General features: G+C 42.4%; 1 protein-coding gene across 2 annotated transcripts in view; it reads left to right on the top strand.

Annotated features, from left to right (window-relative positions):
• Positions 1-515: 515 nt before the first annotated feature.
• spg11 (SPG11 vesicle trafficking associated, spatacsin) overlaps positions 516-21758 on the top strand; it is a 77014-nt gene continuing 55771 nt past the window's right edge. For both annotated transcript variants that reach the window (XM_080504179.1, XM_080504178.1), the window contains exons 1-11: positions 516-786; positions 9427-9632; positions 10205-10462; positions 11374-11593; positions 12915-13052; positions 13703-14073; positions 15890-16035; positions 16116-16233; positions 16372-16527; positions 16610-16776; positions 19563-19739. In XM_080504179.1, the coding sequence (XP_080360305.1) occupies positions 572-786; positions 9427-9632; positions 10205-10462; positions 11374-11593; positions 12915-13052; positions 13703-14073; positions 15890-16035; positions 16116-16233; positions 16372-16527; positions 16610-16776; positions 19563-19739 (2172 nt within the window). In that variant the 5' untranslated portion in view covers positions 516-571. The remainder of the gene's footprint in view (positions 787-9426; positions 9633-10204; positions 10463-11373; positions 11594-12914; positions 13053-13702; positions 14074-15889; positions 16036-16115; positions 16234-16371; positions 16528-16609; positions 16777-19562; positions 19740-21758) is intronic.

The raw sequence follows: 21758 nt of genomic DNA, 5'->3' as shown, positions 1-21758 counted from the left end.
CCTTCATGGAAATTGATGTTAACATGTTTTAGTCATTATGTGTCAGGACAAAACCTGGTCTATTTTAGTATTACAAATTCAATATAATATACAATTAACACACACACACACACACACACACACACACACACACACACACACACAAACTGCAATTAAGGTTCAACCCAAAATCACTTAGACTTAATTACTGTCTCCCAGTACTGCACCACTCCATTTCACACCAGAGGGTAAAACGGTTTATTTCTCGAACAATCGTCAGTCCCTGCTTCAGTTAGATTGGAGTCATTGAATCACCTTGAAATACCAGCAACAATAACATGTAATTCATCCATCGCTCTGCTACATCGTTGATATTTTGTTCAAGGTCGGAGTTTGATTAAATTGGCTGGGTTTGAGTGGATCAGCTGACGTTGAGGTGAGGTGTGCCACGTGACATGGACACGTGACTTCCGGCCCGCGTGACTGTTTTACATTACAGGAAGAGATGTCCAAGCTTCTTCACGTCGTTATTTTGGGTCCCCGGTAGTTTCTTTTTAAACGACTCGTCCAAACAGCTCCTTTGACGGGAGCCATGCTGGAGCACACTGAGCCGCGGGGACACGGCTCCATAGAGGTGGCTGTGGCCCCCGAGGACCGCTGCTGCGGGGAGGTGGTGGAAATCCAGAAGGCTGAGTTCGCTCCTTGGGGCGCCCTGCTCGCGTGCCTCGGGGTCGGGGGGCGGTTGGTGGTCCAGGATGTGGGAGACAAAGGGGCTCCTTCGTTTGCAGTGGCCGGTCATTACGCTGAGTGAGTCTCGTGCTGTCTGCCCGTTGTTACGCTTGTACCGGTTTCCCTGTTGACTGGTGACCGGCTTCAACTGCGCTCGAGCCAGCCATCCCTCGTTTGTGTTGACTGAAGTGAGCCGCTCCGTCATTATTATGGTCGCTCGTATTGGGAACTTCATGAGCACAGTCAAATTCTTTGTTTTAAAGAATAGTGGACATTTTGAAATTATATGGTTTTCACGTTGTTTATCGAATATGGATTGATTAGAGATTTGGAATCCGTTACCTGGGAGTCGTTGAGCTTAAATAAAGTACTTTTTATATACGTGAATATGATTAAAAACGACTATTAAAAGTTCATAGAAAGAGCTGTACCTTCATCTGCTTATATACTTATTGGATCCAATATAGACTTTGATCCAGTAGGTCACATGGCCTGCTCGATATTGAGCACAAGTACAGTGTTTTTTTTAATGCAAATGTGAATATTATTAATAAATGAACATTGAAATGACAAGTGTGCCGGAACAATTATGACTTGTTATATGATCCAACACTGATGTGGTCACACACTCAGTCACATGACCAAGAAGCTATTAAGCAAAATTACAGTATTTTTCATAAAAAATTGCAATATTGTTCATCAAGACCAATACACGATAATTCAGTAACGTGTGGCGGAACTATCATGAGCAGTTATACAATTCAACACTGATTTGGAGTCAGTAGGTCATGTGACCAAGAAGCTATTGAGCAAAGTGTGGGGGTGTGGAGGGTTCCACACCGAGATGGAGCCATGGCAGAGGTTTGAATAACTAATTAACACATGGGCTATGGAAAGCTTCTGAAAATAAGACATGGAGAGAGAGAGAGAGAGAGAGAGAGGAAGAGAGAGAGGAAGAGAGAGAGGAAGAGAGAGAGAGAGAGAGAGAGAGAGAGAGAGAGAGAGAGAGAGAGAGAGAGAGAGAGAGAGAGAGAGAGAGAGAGAGAGAGAGAGAGAGAGAGAGAGAGAGAGAGAGAGAGAGAGAGAGAGAGAGAGAGAGAGAGAGAGAGAGAGAGAGAGAGAGAGAGAGAGAGACCTGCAGACAAGACTGAAACTTTGTTGCTCAGTTCAAGTGTTGACAGAACCTGTCTGCTCTCATATTCCTACACATTCTAATGAATGAAAAATACTGAAATATTTATGAAAATAAAGTAGAGCTCAATAAGCTCCTTCATCATGTGACCTAGTGACTCCAAATCAGTGTTGGATCATATAACTACTTATGATTGTTGAGACACGCCTCGTTTATTCTGCGTTTATTGGTCTCTGTGAAAAATATTAAAATATTTATGAAAAATACTGTAATTTTGCTTGATGGCATCTTGGTCATATGACCAAGTGACTCCAAATCAGTGTTGGATTGTGTGACTAGTAGTGCTGTCAATCAATTAAAAAAAGTTAAGTAATTAATTGCACAATTTTCTGTAAGTAATTGTAATTAATCACATTGTTTTTCTACTGAAGGCTGAAGCTTGCAATGGATATTTATTGAGGGAAAACCACGGAATTAATGTGGACTCAACACAGAGTCTACAGTGGCTTGCAAGAGTATTCATACCCCTTGAACCTTTCCACATTTTGTCACATTACACGCCACAAACATAAATATATTGTATTGGAATTTTATGTGAAAGACCAACACAAAGTGTCACACAATTGTGAATTACAAAGAAAATTATACATGACTTTACATTTTTTTCACAAATAAAACACTGAAAAGTGCAGTGTGCAAAAGTATTCACCCTTTTCTCTGAGTGCAACCAATTACCTTCAGAAGTTTCCTGATGACTGCTGAATGATTGAATGTTGACCTAATGACTAAATAGAGTCCACCTGTGTGTAATCCAGTGCTTCTCAAATGGTGGGGCGAGCCCCCCTGGGGGGGCGTGGTGGGGTGTCAGCGGGGGCGTGAGGCGGGCGCAACTTTCAGTGTTAGTGTCTTTATTCATGCTTGAACGATAAAAAAAAGGGCCTCCAGCTCATTTTATTAATTTATGTTGATAATCAGGCGATTGTATGCAGAATGCTGGTGCAGCAACTCATACAGTGGTTTATACAGATAAATAAATAAATATTATCAGGTTCTCAATGGGAGTACAATTCAGGGGGGGGGGCTGAAAAATGTTTTGTCCTCTAGGGGGGGCATGACAGAAAATAATTGAGAACCACTGGTGTAATCTAATCTCAGTCCAAATGCAGCTGTTCTGTGACGCCCCAGAGGTTTGTTAAGAGAATATTGGGGAGCAAACAGGACCATGAAGTCCAAGGAACACACCAGACTGGTCAGAGATAAAGTTGTGGAGAAGTTTAAAGCAGGTTAGGCTATAAAAAGATTTCCCAAGCTTTGAACATCTCACAGAGCACTGTTCAATCCATTATCCGGAAATGGAAAGAGTATGGCACAACTGCAAACCTACCAAGACATGGCCGTCCAGCTAAAGTTCCAGGACGAACAAGGAGAGCAGTGACCAGAGATGCAGCCAAGAGGCCCATGGTGACTCTGGACCAACTGCAGACATCCACAGCTCAGGTGGGGGAATCTGTCCACAGGACAACTATTGGGCTGCTCTCCACAAATCTGGCCTTGATGGAAGAGTGGCAAGAAGAAAGCCATTGTTCAAAGAAAGTCATAAGAAGTCCCGTTTGCAGTTTGCCAGAAGCCATGTGGGGACACAACAAACATGTGGAAGAAGGTGCTCTGGTCAGATGAGACCAAAATTGAACTTTTTGGCCTAAATGCAAAACGTTATGTGTGGCGGAAACCCAACACTGCAGAAGAAAACCTGTTGGAGTCTGCAAAAGACTTGAGACTGGGGCGGAGGTTCACCTTCCAGCAGGACAACCATCCTCAACATAAAGCCAGGGCTCCAATGGAATGGTTTAAAACAAAACATATTCATGTGTTAGAATGATCCAGTCAAAGTCCCGACCTAAATCCCATGGAGAATCTGTGGCAAGATCTGAAAACCGCCGTTCACAAACGCTCTCCATCTAATTTGACTGAGCTTGAGCTGTTTTACAAAGAAGAATGGGCCAAAATCTCCGTCTCTAGATGTGTAAAGCTGGTAGAGACAGACCCCAAAAGACTTGCAGCTGTAATTGCAGCAAAAGGCGGTTCCACAAAGTATTGACTCAGGGGGGTGAATACTTTTGCACACTGCACTTTTCAGTTTTTTATTTGTGAAAAATTTTTTAAGTCATGTATAATTTTCTTTGCACTTCACAATTATGTGACACTTTGTGTTGGTCTTTCACATAAAATTGCAATAAAATATATTTATGTTTGTGGCGTGTAATGTGACAAAGTGTGGAAAAGTTCAAGGTGTATGAATACTTTTGCAAGTCACTGTATATTTAAAATCAAAGACTATTTTTTACAACATCCTTTCAGCTTTGTTGTGTGAAACTGTTTCTCTCCAAGATCAGCAAAATAATAAAAACAAATTAATTAATAAACATCTGGGTTTAGTTAGAGTGCAGGTCCACCACTTTGAGAATTTTAATATTTATAGAAACAAAGTTGTAAACTTATTACATGAACAAAGTGACAACAATATACTGTAATATCCACACACACACACGCACACACACACACACACACACACACACACACACACACACACACAGAGAATACAGGAGAGCCCGGGAAAGAGAGAAAGAGGAGAAATAATAGTTTACCTTTATTTATTTCTTCCAGTTTTAGCAGTATGGTGGCTCCTGGTCAGCCAACATGGCAACCTGCTGTTTTGCTGCAGAATTAAATTCAGCTTTTCAAAGTAAAACTAATGACTTTCACTTTTTCAATCAGCCGTCAGGGAACTTTCTAAAGTGAAACTTTATGCCTTCATATCATTTCACTTGGTATTATGCTGCTCTGTAGTCACAGTGCTGTATCCAGACACTGCACATGCTGCTCCGGTAAGGGAGGGGGAAAATAACATAAAAACGTAAGTAAACAAAACTGCATTAATTATGTTTAATTAAAAAATGTTTAATTTTGTTTAATTTCAAATCAATTAGTTAAATTAACACGTCATGATTGTTCAGACAATCAGACAAGGGAATTAGCGTTAAATGGTCTTTATGAAAAATATTCAAATTTTTCTGAAAAATACTTTCATTTTGCTCAATAGCTTCTAGGTCATGTGACCTACTGACTCCAAATTAGTGTTGGATCATATACCTGCTTATGATTGTTGAGACACACCTTGTTTATTGAGCATTCATTGGGCTTTATGAAAATTATTCCAATTCTTATGAAAAATACTGTAATTTTGCTCAATGGCTTCTTTGTCACGTAACGTAGTGACTCCGAGTCTGTATCGGAGCCCATAAGAATCTAAGCTGATGAGGGTACAGCTCTTTCTATGATTGATCATATTCACATATAACAAAAACAACTTTAAGCTTAATAACTTCCAGGTAACAGATTCCAAATCCGTGTTGGATCGCATGTCTCTCAAATATCAACACTGGCTAGTTAAGACATACCAGTTTCTAATCAGTCCATATTGGATAAACAATGTGGAAACCATATCATTTCAAAATGTCTTGAGTTATTTTTTAGGACGTTTCAGTTACTTTGTTTTTCATAAGTTTAGCTGGGGGTTTTTGCGTGTAGTTTTTTTTTTTTTTTTTTTGCCCTTTTAATGATTTTTAGGGACTGAGCAGAAAGGTCTGGAGGCCAGGACCCGATGGTTCCAGTACTGATTCTTTTTATTGTTTTTCGGCAGCCTGGGTGGATTTGAGGCCCAATTTCACCCCCTAAACTTGATCAAAAACCAAATTTGGTACGCTCATAAAGACTGGTGCTAGAATTAAGGACATGTCAAAAGTAACCCCCCAGAGTGGTGCAATGTCTCTCAACCGCCACCTAGGAGGGGGAGGAGCAGGACAGAGCAGGATGAAGAAGAGGAGCAGGAGAGAGCAGGATGAAGAAGAGGAGCAGGAGGAGTATGGGGTTCTATTTGTGCCAAAATTCTGAGCGAGCGATGGGAAAATTTGAGCACAAAAAAATTAATTGTGCAAGCACACTAATAACATTTTGAGGAAATATTTAAATTGCGCAAAGACAAACTTGAGATTGCGCGCTCAAAAATAATTTCTGCGCTCAGATTCTTCCTCTGCGCGCTCAACCTCTCTCTCTCTCGCGCGCTCAACCTCTCTCTCTCTCGCTCGCTCAACCTCTCTCTCTCTCGCTCGCTCAACCTCTCTCTCTCTCGCTCGCTCAACCTCTCTCTCTCTCGCGCGCTCAACCTCTCTCTCTCTCGCTCGCTCAACCTCTCTCTCTCTCGCGCGCTCAACCTCTCTCTCTCGCGCGCTCAACCTCTCTCTCTCGCTCGCTCAACCTCTCTCTCTCTCGCGCTCAACCTCTCTCTCTCTCGCGCGCTCAACCTCTCTCTCTCTCGCTCGCTCAACCTCTCTCTCTCTCGCGCTCAACCTCTCTCTCTCGCTCGCTCAACCTCTCTCTCTCTCGCGCTCAACCTCTCTCTCTCTCTCGCTCAACCTCTCTCTCTCTCGCGCTCAACCTCTCTCTCTCTCTCGCTCGCTCAAATCTCTCCATGTCCGCGCTCAAGTTCTGCTGTGCGCTCGCTCAAAATGTGCAAAGCCCAAATGTGACAGACACGGTTGTCCACCAATCACAGAAATTTGGGGCGGGTGTTGAACTCTGATTGGTTGCTTCGGTTTCTGGAAGTGCCTCATAACCAACGAAGAAGAAGAGGGAAAAACAAACTGCGAAGGAAAACAGAAATAAGGAAAACTAAAGATAATGATCCTGGATTACAACATGTTTTCCCCCGCAGTTTGTTTTTCCCTCTTCTTCTTTTTCTTCTTCGTTGGTTATGAGGCACTTCAGAATCCGAAGTAACCAATCAGAGTTCAACACCCGCCCCAAATTTCTGTGATTGGTGGACAACCGTGTCTGTCACATTTGGGCTTTGCACATTTTGAGCGAGCGCACAGCAGGACTTGAGCGCGGACATGGAGAGATTTGAGCGAGCGAGAGAGAGAGAGGTTGAGCGAGAGAGAGAGAGAGGTTGAGCGAGAGAGAGAGGTTGAGCGCGAGAGAGAGAGAGAGGTTGAGCGCAGAGGAAGAATCTGAGCGCAGAAATGATTTTTGAGCGCGCAATCTCAAGTTTGTCTTTGCGCAATTTAAATATTTCCTCAAAATGTTATTAGTGTGCTTGCACAATTAATTTTTTTGCGCTCAAATTTTCCCATCGCTCGCTCAGAATTTTGGCACAAATATAACCCCATAGAGGAGGAGCAGGACAGAGCAGCAGGGGGAAGAGGAGGAGGAGCAGGACAGTGCGGGAGGGGAAGAATAACTATCTAATATTCACCTTTGTGGACATTAATAAAACAAAGTATGATTTCAAAAATTATGTTTATTTACAATGAAAACAAATAAACACAGATTCTAAGTGTGAGTGAGTTTTGGAAAATAAGGACATATTTTCTTGAGTAGAAACTGAAAGCTTTATTTGTATTTTAGTTTTGATTTTTTAAAATACAATCAGTGTTAGACACCTGATTGGTTACTAAGTTTTCATTTGTTTAAAACTTGTTCTGTTAGTGCAATTTGTATCTGCTGTGTATAAGATGTCACTAAGCAGACGACGCATTCTAGTCTTTCTTGTCTTTCTTTTTTATGTTTGACGGTGAAGTAATCCAAAAGTAACTAAAGGTACTCTGGTATGTTACATTTTAATTTTAGTACTTAGAGTAAGTTACTGATTAAATTTTTTGACAAGTAACTTGTCATTGTAACGGATTCCAGTTTTCAAGTAACCTACCCAACCCTGTGTATCACATTTTGGAGTGATGTAATGACGTGGCTCTCGCTTGACTCTGTCAACCGTGGAAAAAGAACCAGTTCTTTGGCGGTGCTCATTTAAGAACTGGCCCTGGAACCGGCCCTGAACTTGCTCCTGGTTCTTTCTGGTGGAAAAGCCCCAGCAGAGGAGATGAGACGAGGAAAGACAAGAGCATGGAAAAGGGGAGTGTGAGATGTGTGATGAACTACAAAACAAGATGGCGGATCACAAGAAACTACATTCCAAATGGAGGTTATCAGAGAGCAGGAAGTCTGTCCTCGGTCTCGTCCATGTGCTGGAGAACAATGGAACATCAAATCTAGTCTTTAGTGTCTGCTTCCTGTGATTCTCTGTAATAGGACTATTTCTCCAGAGTTTATGTGAATGCCACTTGAAGTCATCAGACGGTGTTCAGTTACTGTGTATTGTTGTCTTTGATGTGATATGTGTAGGATTGTGAGTTAACGAGTTAGTAAAGCAAAGATTAGCATGCAGACCCTGTGTCTGTGGCAGAGCTAACGTTGGTTTACAGGTTGATCACTGCTCCTAATATCATTATCTATAGAACTCAATCACTGTAACAGAATCAACACATCTTCATAAAGTTAAACAGTTCTATCATAGCATCAGGTTTAACTAATCTCAGGTAAAGCCCAGTTGTTCCCACTTCCTTGAAGGAGTTCAGTTGTTGTCCTGCTGGAGGGAAGCTGGTGTCTTCTCCTGTAGTTAGCACCTCCTGCTAACTGTGGTTGCTGGTTCTGCAGGCTGAGGAGAAGAAGATGGAGTTGATGTTTCAGGAGTCCTTCTTTGCAGCTCCTGGTTGTTCCTTTTGTCCAGACTGAGGAGCTGGTCGCTCAGGTCTGTGATGGTTTTCCTGCTGGTTGAGGAAAACACAAAGAAGTTCTGTGAGGCGTCGTTTCCCTGGTCCGTCCTGGAGGAACTGGTTGGTTTTCCCTGGTTGATGGGAGATCAGACTCTGGGTGCTGGTCTCTGGATCAGGGGAAGGTCTGACCCTCGTGGAGGGTCAGCAGAAGAGTTGAGGAGTGAAGGCCCTGGTTGCAGGCCTCTGGTGTTAGCTGTGTGCTAACGCTGAGTGAGTTGCCTCCAGCAACCTCCTCCTCCATTGAAGAACAGAAGCAAAAGTCTATTGTGAGTGGATCTGCTCGGACCAGCTCCTCCCTGGTGTTCACTGGGGAAGACTCGGGGGAAGACTGTCTTGAGGAGTCTCTTCCAAAGGCTTTTGGTGAAAGTTGGAGGATTCGAAGGTGTGAAATCCTGAGAGCTTCACCCATTTAGTGACTGGCTGAGTGCATGGGGGAAGTGTCTTTTGAGCAGAAAGCGGGGAAGATTTGCATGGGTCTGCCGTGGCAAAAGCCCCCCCCACTGGGTGTGATGGTCAATCACATTCCTGGGTCCGAACTCATGTCATGACTGTATCATGACAAATGAAAATTGTCTTTCCCTAGAAATGAAAAACTTACTGTGGTCTTGTGAGATCCCAACAAGGTATAATGTCATTCTTTAGCATGACGCGCTCTACCCACACACACACACACATTGCTCGGACACAACATGTGTCACAACATGTTTCATGAGTTAATTTTTTTTAATGATTTTAGTTAATGTATTAGCAGTCTGTAGTTTTTTCTCCCTCACTATTTTAGCACTTCGAGTTCTTTTTAAAGGCAATTTAGCAATTGTACCTGTTTTTATATATATAATTTGTTTAAATCAAAATGAGGTGGTTTTCACTATATCCCTAGCTGTACAAAGACATCAATCAGTCATGTTATGCCCTCAGCTTCTATTGGGAGGAGCTCCCGCCTCCATGTGGCTCGGTGGCACCCTCCGGCCCCCAGGCTCGCTTCAGGCTGCTGGCCGTGGGCTCTCGGGGGGATCTGAAGCTGCTGGAGGTGAAAGCTGAACCAGACGTCTCGGTTTCTCTGCAGTGTGTGTGTGAACTTACTGCAGAGCGCCTGCTGAGCACATCCAGGGAGGAAGATCCTGGTGAGTCGTGAAACGCATACGATCTGAGACGAGGCCGACTCCAGACATCCCGGTGTGAGATATCAAGTTGATCAGGATATTTGTCCACCTTCTGTATGTCTTAATGAACCTTGACAGATCAGCAGTCCATCACAGGACAAACAGAAAGCCTGGTGTACTTGGGGTGGCCTGTGTTTTTAGCCTGATTTAATTTGAATGACAAAATGCAAACATCAGGATTCCAATGGGGCTTTTATGTGCATTAGATCATGCATCAGGATTTTAAAGGACGGTTGTTCTAAAACCATTTTACGATATGTTTTTCACCAATAAATCTGGGAAAATGAGACTGCTTTTTTTAAAATGCCCCTTTTTCTACCACTCGTGGTACTTGTGGGTTTCTAATGAGCTAGAAATGGCTTCAGACCACTTAGTTTTCTTGCCTTTTTCACATCTATTTAAATGTTTGTTCTGATGGGGGTTTTTTGGCCTCAAATTCAATACAAGTGTACATTTTTCACGAAACAGTGAAAAGTCTCACTTTTGACATGAGAGTTTATGAGAAATAACTTCAGCTTTGTGTGTGTTTTCAGGTGTTTGTGAGCTGCAATCTGTGCGTTTGTTGGGTTTTGCCGCTGGACGCTGCCTCCTCCTGCTCAACAGTGACCGGCTGCTGCAGCTGCAGTGGCAACAGAAAGAGGAGGAGGAGGAGGAGGAGGAGGAGGAGGAGGAGGAGGAGAAGTTACAGAGAGTGTCTTCATGCATAATTCAGATGGCTGACACCGACACTGCTGTACATCACTGTGTCTGCAGAGAAACCCTATTCGTCCTCAGATCCACTGGACTTATATGTATCTTCAATATAAAGGCTGCACTTCTGGTTTCATTACTACAGACCGTTACAGACGACAATAAATGGCACGAAACCACTGAAAACCAAGAAAAAAACTAAAACCGTAAACTATTGCATTAACTGCTAGCTAAATAATTCTACCCAAATTCTCTTAAAATGCCTTGAAATCATGTGACGTATGTGACATGAATTCAATAATCTTCAGGTAATCAACATAAACTACACAAATGTATGCTTAGAGTGATAAAAACGGAGATACGGGCAGCTGAATTCTGAACCAGTTGAAGTTTGTGGAGGTATGTGTGATGGAGGCCCAATAGGAGTGAGTTATGATAATCCAGGAATGACGAGGCTGTGGATACGGATGGCAGTGCTGTGGGGGGTGAGTCGGCAGACCGAGTAATGTAGTCGATGTAATAATTGATATGAGACTGAAAAGATCGAGTGCGGTCGAGGATGACACCCAGAATCTTATCCTGGGGGGAGGGGGAAATGAAGGAGTTATCAATGTCCGTGGACACACTGTTTGGTGAACCAGGCCTTTATTTCGGGGATACAGATGAGAGAGCGGTGGGTGGGAGTGTGGACGAGTGTTTAGTTGTGCGTTAGGGCTGGGTGTCATCTACACAGTCGTACAAATGGATGTTAAATTTGCAAAAGATATTGCCCAGGGGAAGGAGGTAAATGATGAAGAGGAGGAGCCCTGGGATAGAGCCCTGGGGCACACCTGTGGTAACAGAGAAAGAGATGGCTTTACAGAATTCAAGTTGAGTGCAGCCAGAGAGAGATAAGAGGTGAACCAGTCTAATGGAGTGTGTGTGTGTGATGCCATAGGAAGATGGATTGTTATATGATTGATCATTAGTGAATGAATCTTTCTCAGTTTTCTTTAACTGTATTTTCCTCAAGCTGTGCATGATATCATTGATGGCCATCTGTTAGCCAGCGTGGACCTCCCGTCATACTTCAACCCTGGCCCGGCAGAAGACGAGCTGACCTCCTCTCTGTCCTCCTCCTCTCCTCTCTCCTCCGCATTCTGCCTCTTGCAGGTTTCAGCAGATCTCAGTACAGCTGTGGCCATCACTCAGTCCCACATGGCTGTGGCTGTGGACCTCAACCACTATTTCAGGTACCCAGTCCACAAAATGTCTGGTCATTGTGGTATGCCTTAAACCAGTGGTTCCCAACCTTTTTCGACCAGTGTACCCCTTGAGCTGGTTTCCATGTGAAAAGTACCCCCTCTCTCATGTGTGATTATTCGCCTTAATGCGTACTTATATTTAACCCTTTGTCTTTCTATCTATCCAACTGCTCATTTAAATAAAACAATTATTGTGAGTGTAAAAACATACCTTTTAATGAGACACTTGCGCTTGCTTGTCTTTCATAAGTCTTTCATAATTCCTTTTTTCACTGGGCTCCCCTGTGCCTGCGTCCGAGGCGACGGTAGCAGTAGCGGTAGCTGGACGTTTACTCCTGCCTGGCCATGCATCCATGTTTACAGTCGGTATGCAGCTAGAGTTAGCTAGCTTCGCGAATCGTGCGCGCCCGCAGCAAGAACGTGAACCTTTTTTTTTTTTTAAAGCGCGCCACTTTATAGTCTTTTCATGTTATGTGCATTGTAGTGTTACAATCACTGTGGACGAACTGCTACTCATGGAAAATAAACGTATGGCCTTACTAAAATTCATGATATAATACAATATAATATAGTATAATTTTTTTTTTTTTTTGTGTGTGGATACTGTAGGCTAATTTATAATCTTTCTGCGTACCCCCTGCAATACCCTCGCGTACCCCTAGGGGTCCGTGTACCCCCGGTTGGGAATCACTGCCTTAAACTACTATCATTCTGTCAGATATTCCACTATATTAATTATTGTGACCAACATGTGGCCTGCAAGCCGCCACTGGTCCACGAAATGATCCAATCGGACCACAGGCCAAGCCAAAATATTCGGATCCAACTAACTATATCGTTATAGGCATTGTAGCGTCAAATTAATCCACTGCTGTCACATATTCTGGATTTTGTACCAGGATACAAAATTTAATAAGGCATTTCAAATGTTGAGCTTTTTCAGGTTTCATATATAATTAAATGCTATTTATTGTTGTATCTGTTCTTTTTCGGAATGGAGTTTTCCCAAAAATACTGTGTTCGCATGTTGTCGTAGTTTAATCTTGCAGAAGGTGTCATTCAACTATAAGTAGCCCCGAGATTTAAATAAGTTTGACACAACTGGTATATACTGTGCTCCTCGAAATATTGGGGTTTTGTCAAATAATTAATTTCATCCGGTATAGATACTCAAAGTAGTTCAGTGCTGTAAAATACTGTGGAACAATCCAAATCTCTCTGAATACAGTGTTAAGTACCTCAATGCTTTTGGGCTATTTTTGGATAGATAAATGAAACCATCTCAATCTTGACATGGCGTTTCTTTCAGCATGTTCCCAGCCCACCTGCTGTGTTCAGCCCCCCAACCTTGCCCTTTGGTCCGGACCCCCCAACCAGGAGATCAGGACAGCCTGTCCAGCTCCAGTGGAAGTCTGGTTGGGCTTACAGCGACCTTCAGTACCGACCGGTAAATAGACCGACATCAAACTTTAATGTCCTTCACAAGCGCTTAAGCCTTTAAAGCAGACTCTGGTGAAGAGTGAGCTGTCACACCTTTTGAGCACTTCAGAGTGAGGTAACACCAAATCCAAAGCTTTGTGCTTACCATTCATCAAGTAAAATAAAGTCTACTGAAATATATATTGGGGGTTCCAAACCAACATTTTTTAAATATTGGACATTTTTCTTGAATTAACAAACAAAGTGAAAAAAAATCAATGCACTTAAACAAAATCACAAGTCAAAATATTCCAAATTTTGCAACAGTAGATTGGACCCAGATTAAAAGTATAGCTTTAAAAATCCAAAGTGAGGAAGTCAAACAAAAAAAAAAAGTTGGGTATTTATTAAAAACTTAATTTATACCACAAACAGTTCATCCTCCTATACAGTGACTCCTTTTTGAAGTTGAAAACTCCCCCCCAAATAACCGTAGATATTGTGCGGAATAGAAAACGAGGTGCAGTTTAATCTCTCTCTAATACTGCTGAGATTTATATTTTGTTACCCATCCAGAGTCTAATACCACAGTCACTTGTGTGACTTTAACAGTGTTCACAACAATAATTAAATTAATCAAAATAGTAAATAAAAAGTCACTTTTTCTCCTTTTTCTAGTTCGTGGGATGCTCGTCTGACCTCCATGTACAACAGAGCCCAAACTACCCCGTCCCCCTCTTGTGCATCCGGCCCCCCCTGGTGGTCCTCGCTCCCTCACCTGGCGTCCTCCCTGGCTTCGTACTCAGCCCACAGCAGAGTGCCCCCGGGTGGGGCCACCCACACCTTTTCCATCCCCGAATCCGCTGTTCCGTCTCAGCTCACCGTCTCTGAGTTCTCGGTCCTTCTGTCGTCCGTGGCTCCCGGGAACAGGCAGACCACTGTGGCCTTGTGGGACGTGGAGTCCCAGAGAGTGAGCTACCACCGGGCGGAGGGGGAGGCGGCTCCAGTACAGTGTTGTGGGGAGAGACAGCACAGGTTACTGCTGAGAAGTGAGTTTAGCACAGACACAATCGTCCATCTGTTCCATCTTTTTTTAACGCACCATCTCTTTGGCGCAGACATTTTCTGAGTGAAAGTTGGATTTTAGTATCCGAAGATCGAAGTCACTGTCCCATCATGTCTGCAGAAACCCTTCTTGAAATTCAAACACAATTTCATTACAGATCATTATACGAACACGAACCAGCAATTCAATCCACTTTTTAACAATTACACCCAAACATGAATGAATCTGACATATCGATTTTACTAAAGGCATTCAGAAGTAATCCACAACATTTACTTTCATTTTTCATCAGATTTATGCGAACTGGGATCACATATCAGCAACCATGAGGCCTGGGTTTGGTTTTTTTGGTTTGTTATTTTTAACCGGCATGGCAGACGCTATTGGAGTGAATGCGACTCACCATGCAACAAAAAAAAAGGAGTAAAATAGGTTATTATAACCGAACAAGTGTATTATTTTTGCAGTCATATAGATTTTGACTATTTGGTTTTCTACTTCTAAAAGTTACTCATTTGCAGGGGTTACAATTACAGTATTTTCTGGACTATAAGTCAAAAAATGCGTGATGAATAAACCAAAAAGTATAGAAGTAGTACTTGTGCATAAGTTGCATTCATTTTTAAATAATCCTTGAGCCCAGGATTAGCCTTCTTAGTTTCATTCATCGCAGTTTCTCAGCTTTTCTTCCATCCCGCACAAGATTCTCACACTGACAACGAGGGCAGCAGAAATAATTATCCCCCGCCGTGGCCGATAGGCCCCGAAGGGGGATCTTGAAACAGTCTCCGTACGTCCGTCCGTTCCAACGTTTCTACCTATATCTCGGCAACCCCTGGGCCCACAGTGACCAAACTTCACATGTGGATACACCTCAGAGGGGGAAGGGATTCTATGGTGACCTTGACCTAATTTGCATATTAAGTAGGTCACAGGGTCACGAAGTGCTTAAAAACACATTTTGGGCTCTGGAGGCCTAGGTTTTTGAGCTAGGGCTCTGAAATTTTATACTCACATGATACACACTCCAGGGATAACCTCCAGTACACCAAGTGACCTGACCTTGACCTTGAAGATTGGTAGGGTCTGAAGTTTGCTCGTCAGGGTTGCACAATACATGTATTTTCATATAAACATTTCTCCTCATTTCTCAGCAGTTCCTGGGCCCACAGTCACCAAACTTCACACATGGACACTCCACCTGGGGAGAAGGGGCACCATGGTGACCAGGACCTAATTTGCATATCAGGTCACAGGGTCACTAAGTGCATAAAAAACACCTTTTGGGCTCTGGAGACGTATTTTGACATAGCTTATGAAGAAGACCTTTCAGATTCTACATAATTATCTACTAGGACCCATGGAACACCCTCTAGTGTACCAAGTGTGCTGCCTTAGAGCTGGCTTTGTGAGAAAATAGAAAGCCCTCCGGCGGGGGATTAGCCCAGCAACGGCCTTCTTGTTCATTTTTGTATTTCTACTATAAATTATGCTGTGGACATGATTCTTTTTGGAGACATTTTTCTTGCTCTGTTAATGAAATACCAATCGTGATAGAAGTTTTTCTGTGGAATTTATAGTGACAACTTAATGGTCCCAGATGGTATGTACCAGAATATCTTGACGTAAAAGTTAAAATAAGTTGCACAAGCAGCCAAACACCTAAAAAATGAAAGCATCACTTATAGTCCTTAAAATACAGTATATATCAAAGAAACTAAAACTAGGAAGGATGATCACATGTTGGTCATATTTCAGGACGTCTCTCCCTCTCTTTCTGCCCCGACACCCCCATGTAGAAACGGGTGTGTTCCAGGTGTTGTTTGGCGTGTCTCAGCAGGATCTGCTCAGCAGGTTGATGTTGTTTGGCAGCGCCGCTACCGTGGATGCAGTGTGCCACTTGAACAGCTGGGGGCGCTGCTCTATCCCTATTCACGCTCTGCAGGTTCGTGCCTGATCACGAGGACCATCAGCAGTGCCTGACTGCAGCAGGTTGTGTAAAAACTAGTTTTGTCTTTTGTGCAGGGAGGACTGAAAAACCGCCAGCTGGACACTGTTGACTTCTACCTAAAGAGCAAAGAGAACATCCTCAACCTTCCCACAGCAGATCCGTGCACAGCCTCCACGCTAAGACTCGCCAACGGTACGAATGATCACATTGTGGCCCATGGGCTGTACGTTTGACATTCCTCCTTTGAAGCCAACTGTTCATGATATTGAACGGTTCATGATAGTGTGTCTGTCTGTCTGTCCTCGTCTGTGTCTGTATCCGATTGAGCAGGTGTGCAGGAGTTGTGTCCTGCGTTGGATTTGCTTTGTTCCGCCGTCAGAGATTCAAACAGCGAAGCTCAGAGCCGTCAGTTCTCAGAACAGCTACAGAAAATCACGCTGAGCTTCGTCAACACGCAGATCTGCGGCGTGATGTCCAGCCCCCACTGTGAGTGAACTAAATCAGACACACCGAACACAAACGTCCTCTCCAGTTCAACTGGCCTGATGGGAGGTCATCACATGTCTAGATGAAGACTTGGACGTGCAGAGCTGCGTTGATGTTCTGGACCAGTACGTCATCCAATTGAGGAGCTATATGAAGAGATTCCCATGGCCTCCAGGGGGTGACACGCCATGTAGTGGGACTCCTCAGGAAGAGGCTCAGAAGGATGAGTGGGAGCAACTTCCAATGGAGGTATCATTTATTTTCATTTTAATGACTCAAAAGTGCAATTTTTAAGGAAGTTTTTTGAGCAACAGTCAAAATAAGCCAGAAACAAGAACTGTAATTGAGCGGTTAGTTCGCAACAGATATTCTTATGGGTAGATTACATTCATTATTAGTGTCATCAGTGAGAGGGGGGGGGGACATCTTGCAGACTGCAAAGAGGTCGGAGGGATTACTGTATCGTCTGAACTATAAGTCACATTTGTCAAAAAAAAAAAAACCAGTATCACAGGGTAAAAAAAATAGCTGACCAAAAAACTGAAGTTTCACTTTTGTAATAGAAACATATATTTGTTAATGTTCAAATGTAACTGTTGACAATCCTTAGGCAGCAGCTGAGTGCACTGTCTGAATAAATGTATGTGGGGTTGCGGTGACAGTGTAGAGAGCAGAAAAGCCCAGGCAGCCCCTGCAACTTCCTCCAGCTCTTCTGGGGCGACTCTGAGCTGCTCGCAGGCCAAGCCACAGATATCATCTCTCCAATGAGTCCTGGGCCGACCTCGGGGGGGGGGGGGGGGGGGGGGCTCCTCCCAATTGGCTGTGCCTGGCAGGCCTCTACAGGGAAGGCCACCAGTGGGCGTCTTAATCAGATGCCCGAAGCACTTCGACTGGGTCCTCTCACTATGGAGGTGTCGCGGCACGACTTTTGAGTCCCTCCTGAATGGCTGAGCTCCTCAATCTATAAAAACTTTCTAAACGTTGTAAAATACAATACTAGTCAAAAGTGTGGACACACCTTCTCATTTAGTGTTTTGTCATGACTATTTACATTGCATATTTTCACTGAAGGCATCGGAATTATGAATGGATTGTCACAAACAAATTTTATTTTATTTATTTTTTTATTTTTTTAAATTTATTTATTTTTGTTTTATGTCCTTTTGTTTTTGTTTTTGTTATAATTGTTGTGATTATTTAGGTCTTTTGCTCTGTTGTTGTTCAGGCTGGTCTTAATCTCATGGCAGTTGGAAAATATTTAGATCACTGTGGTTAATGTATTATCAAAAAGAAAAAAAATGTATGTAGCACTAACAAGGGTATTGTATGTATTTTTAATTATTTTTTCCCACCAAGTCTTTCTCTGTCTCTCCTCTCCTCTCCTCTCCTCTCCTCTCCTCTCCTCTCCTCTCCTCTCCTCTCCTCTCCTCTCCTCTCCTCTCCTCTCCTCTCCTCTCCTCTCCTCTCCTCTCCTCTCCTCTCCTCTCCTCTCCTCTCCTCTCCTCTCCTCTCCTCTCCTCTCCTCTCCTCTCCTCTCCTCTCCTCTCCTCTCCTCTCCTCTCCTCCATCCTTTCACCCCAACCGGTCCGCAGAATTCCTCCACCTCTGACTCTGGTTTCTACAAAGTTTCTCCTTGTTGAGGGAGTTTTTCTTTCCACAGTCGCAAACACACCTGCTTGCTCATGTGGATATGTTGGGCTTTTCTATTTTCTCTATAAAAGCAAATTGGAATGACTGTAATGTATTTAGAAAGAAATATTGTTAACCTATCAGCGGTGGATTTGAACCTTCAAACCTCAGACCACAAGCTCACTTCGACCATTCAGTTCCTGTGACATCGGTGTTGACTTGGGAAACATACATCGAAGCATTCTTTCAATATGAAATAAACATTTCTCCATTTAAAAAAAAAAAAAATAATAATAATTTAAATAACTCAATATGTTTTATATTTCAGATTCCTCAAAGCAGCCACCCTTTGCTTTGTTGACAGTGCTTTAAAACCCTCGGCCTTTTTAAGGGGGGGCTTTGCCACCAGGATGAACCAGGTTCTAGTTCGGGATCAGGGCCAGATTTAGCACTAGTTCTTTGCCTTTCGACCGCCAAAGCCCCGGCCTATCAGCAGCTAAACTGGTGCTATGCTGGCCCCGTGTCGTTGCAGAGAGTGGCAGAATGCCGCCACCTCGGAGTCTGGTTTCTGCAAAGGTTTCTTCCTGTTAGAGGGAGTTTGTTCCTTTCCATAGTCGCAAATAAACCTGCTTGCTCATGTGGATATGTTGGGCTTTTCTATTAAAAAAAAAAAGAAAAGGATTAAGTGACATGACTTGATCAGACAACTACAGATAAACTGTGTAAAGCTCCTTGTGTATAAACTTCCTCTGATTAGTAAAAAAAAAAAAAAAAAAGAACCAATCGGCTAATTAAAGAGATTTTCAGACACTGAGCTGTTCTGCACTGCAGATGGGTGAATTGCATAAAAAAAAAAATGTCATCACATTAATCATAATGGTTTAATCTGTGTTAATGTCAATATTGGCAGCCCTAATATGTAAATATATTGCATTACTGTAAATAGATTGTTTTTCTATGTGTTTGTATTTTGTGTATGTTTTTACGTCTGCAACAAATTTATATTTTTAAAAAACCCAAGTGATTCTGACTTTTTTCAGACTGAATGTCAGATATTGTGCCGGTCTCGCTTCAATTCCAAAAGCTCAAAAAAAAAGGTGACTTATAGTCCAAAAAATAAGTTGCTTGAAATTTGGACTCATCTAGAAAGCTTACAGTGTGTTTTTTGCAAGAAAGTGTTGATTTTTTTGTATTCGTTTTATAGAGCTCCAATGATGACATCACAAATGAGAAATTAACCAAGGCATCATTTGTACTTTATATTCTTTGTCCAACTCAATTTCATCAACCTTTTTATGGTTATCAGAACAGGTCATTGGCATGATTTAAAGCTCCTTCACAGGGGCTTTCTTTCGTATTTGGGACTCTGGTTGCAGATCTGGAAATAGGTGCTGTGTTTCTTGCAGGAAGTGGTCCGCCAGTCCATCTTGACCAGTCAGATCCCCAGAGCCCAGGCCGTGCTACGGAGGCAGAGCAGACCCGAGCGGCTCCTGACGGCCCTGAGGACTGAGGGTCTGCGACAGGTTTTCTGCTGCCTGCAGATCAGAGACCTGCAAACCGCCAACATGCTCCTCGCCAACATGGTCAGATCCCAACATGTTATTATTGTGGATTTCTGTTTGTCACGTGTACACTTCCTTGGTGCTAGAAGTCGGCCATTTATATTCAAATATGATGCTGACTTTATTTATATAGCACCTTTATACAGAAAATGTGCTTCACAATTTAAAAAGGAGAAAATAATACATTAATACTGAGTGAAATCACTTTAATATTTAATGAAGAAATTTTAAAGGTAGACTAAAATAAATTAAATAAAAAAGATTATGTGGAAAATATCACAATGAGTCAAAAAAATTTTTTTAAATCTAGTTTTATATAAATACAGTACCGTATTTTCTGCCCTATAAGGCGCACCGGGTTATAAGGCGCACCTACATTGATTGACATAATTTATAACTTCATTCATATATAAGGCACACCGCCCTATAAGGCGCATGCAATAGACCAGTGGTCAGCAACATTTATAGATCAAAGCCATTAGGTTACATTTTCCACTGATTCTAACACCCAGAGAGGTGCACACACTTTATTTTGATAGTCCTACCTGCAGCCTATGCCAGTACCACACTACACACAAAACCTTCTTCACTGCTGGTTGACAACTTACAACTACCGGTAATAATAATAATAATAATAAACTAAACTACATGAACTAAGCAACAAAAACACAACACAACACAATTATTACCGACACCACAAACCAAATAGAACCCCCAATAATTGCATTTAAAACACCACAAACAGCTGCAATGAATTATGGGAGTTTCTATCGGCTGCACTGAGGAGCTCAGGTTGAATTTGTCGCTGCAAGGCATGATGTCCCATCATGCCTTGCAGCGACAAATTCATGTTTTGTGTTGTTGGAGGTTATTGTGGGTTGTTGTTGGGCTTGGTGTTGTGTTGATTGTGTTTATGTGTTTTTGTTCCCCAGTTTAGGGAGTCATTATTTCATCTAGTTTATTTTGGTTTGTTAGAATGTTGGTGTGCAACCATGAGTGATGAATGTGTTGTGTGGAGTGTCGTCCGCTCTGAAGATCCAGTTGAGAAGTTAGAGTTGTCAAAATAAAAGCTTCTGGTTGTTCAGCTGGCAAATAGCAATCTCGAGTAGAGCATTTCTTCCATATATAAGGTGCACCGGGTTATAAGGCGCACTGGCAGCTTTTAAGAAAATTTGAGGTATTTAGGTGCCTTATAGTACGGAAAATACGGTAATAATAATGCATTGGTTTTACTGTATATAGCGCTTTTCTTGACACTCAAAGATGCTTTACATTGCATTATTCATTCACTCCATGCTGGATGGTGGTGAACTACATATGTAGCTGCTGTGGTGTCGACTGACGGAAGAGGCTGTTAACCTGCACTGTCCGCCCCTCTGACCACTCACTCTCTCACTGCATACACCCAGGAAGTCCGGGGGTTCAGTTTCTTGCCCAAGGATACTTCAGCATGTAGGCAGGCAGAGATGGGAATTGAACCTGCAACCTTCTGATTGGGAGACGACCACTCTACCAAACAAACCATGCCGCCATTAATTAATTAGATGAAGACATCAAATGTTAAAAGAAAGATCAAAACACACTTAGAACCAAATAAGGTTTTAAGTTCTTTTTTTTTTTGTTTTAAGTGCTTGGTGAATATAAACTATTCAACATGTTGGAGTCATAAAACCAGAATGGAGAAAATTCACTAAAGCAGCAGCTGATCTTAGTTATTTTAGTTCAGTCTGACATGTATGAAGACATGGATTCATAAATAGATTTCTAAATACCCACAGAATCAGGCTACCAGTATAGTGTAAGGCTCTTTTATTATTCATTTAAACTGGAAATCTGGTTGATGTCAAATGGTTTGATTCCCTATATTTATCTATTTATTTGGCACAACTTAACAACAAATGCACGTTCTTCTTAAAATACCGACATTAGACGTTATCCTTTTTTTTCTTCTATAAAATAAAATGAATAAAGCACATGCAGAACAGAAGATGGAGTGTTTTATCTCTATATGAAAAATAACATGGGTTGCACAATGCATGC

Source organism: Blennius ocellaris (assembly GCF_963422515.1).
Source record: "Blennius ocellaris genome assembly, chromosome: 11".
NCBI classification, from domain to species: domain Eukaryota; kingdom Metazoa; phylum Chordata; class Actinopteri; order Blenniiformes; family Blenniidae; genus Blennius; species Blennius ocellaris.
The sequence above is the reverse complement of the archived record's forward strand: the minus strand, read 5'-3'. Positions and strand labels throughout refer to the sequence as shown.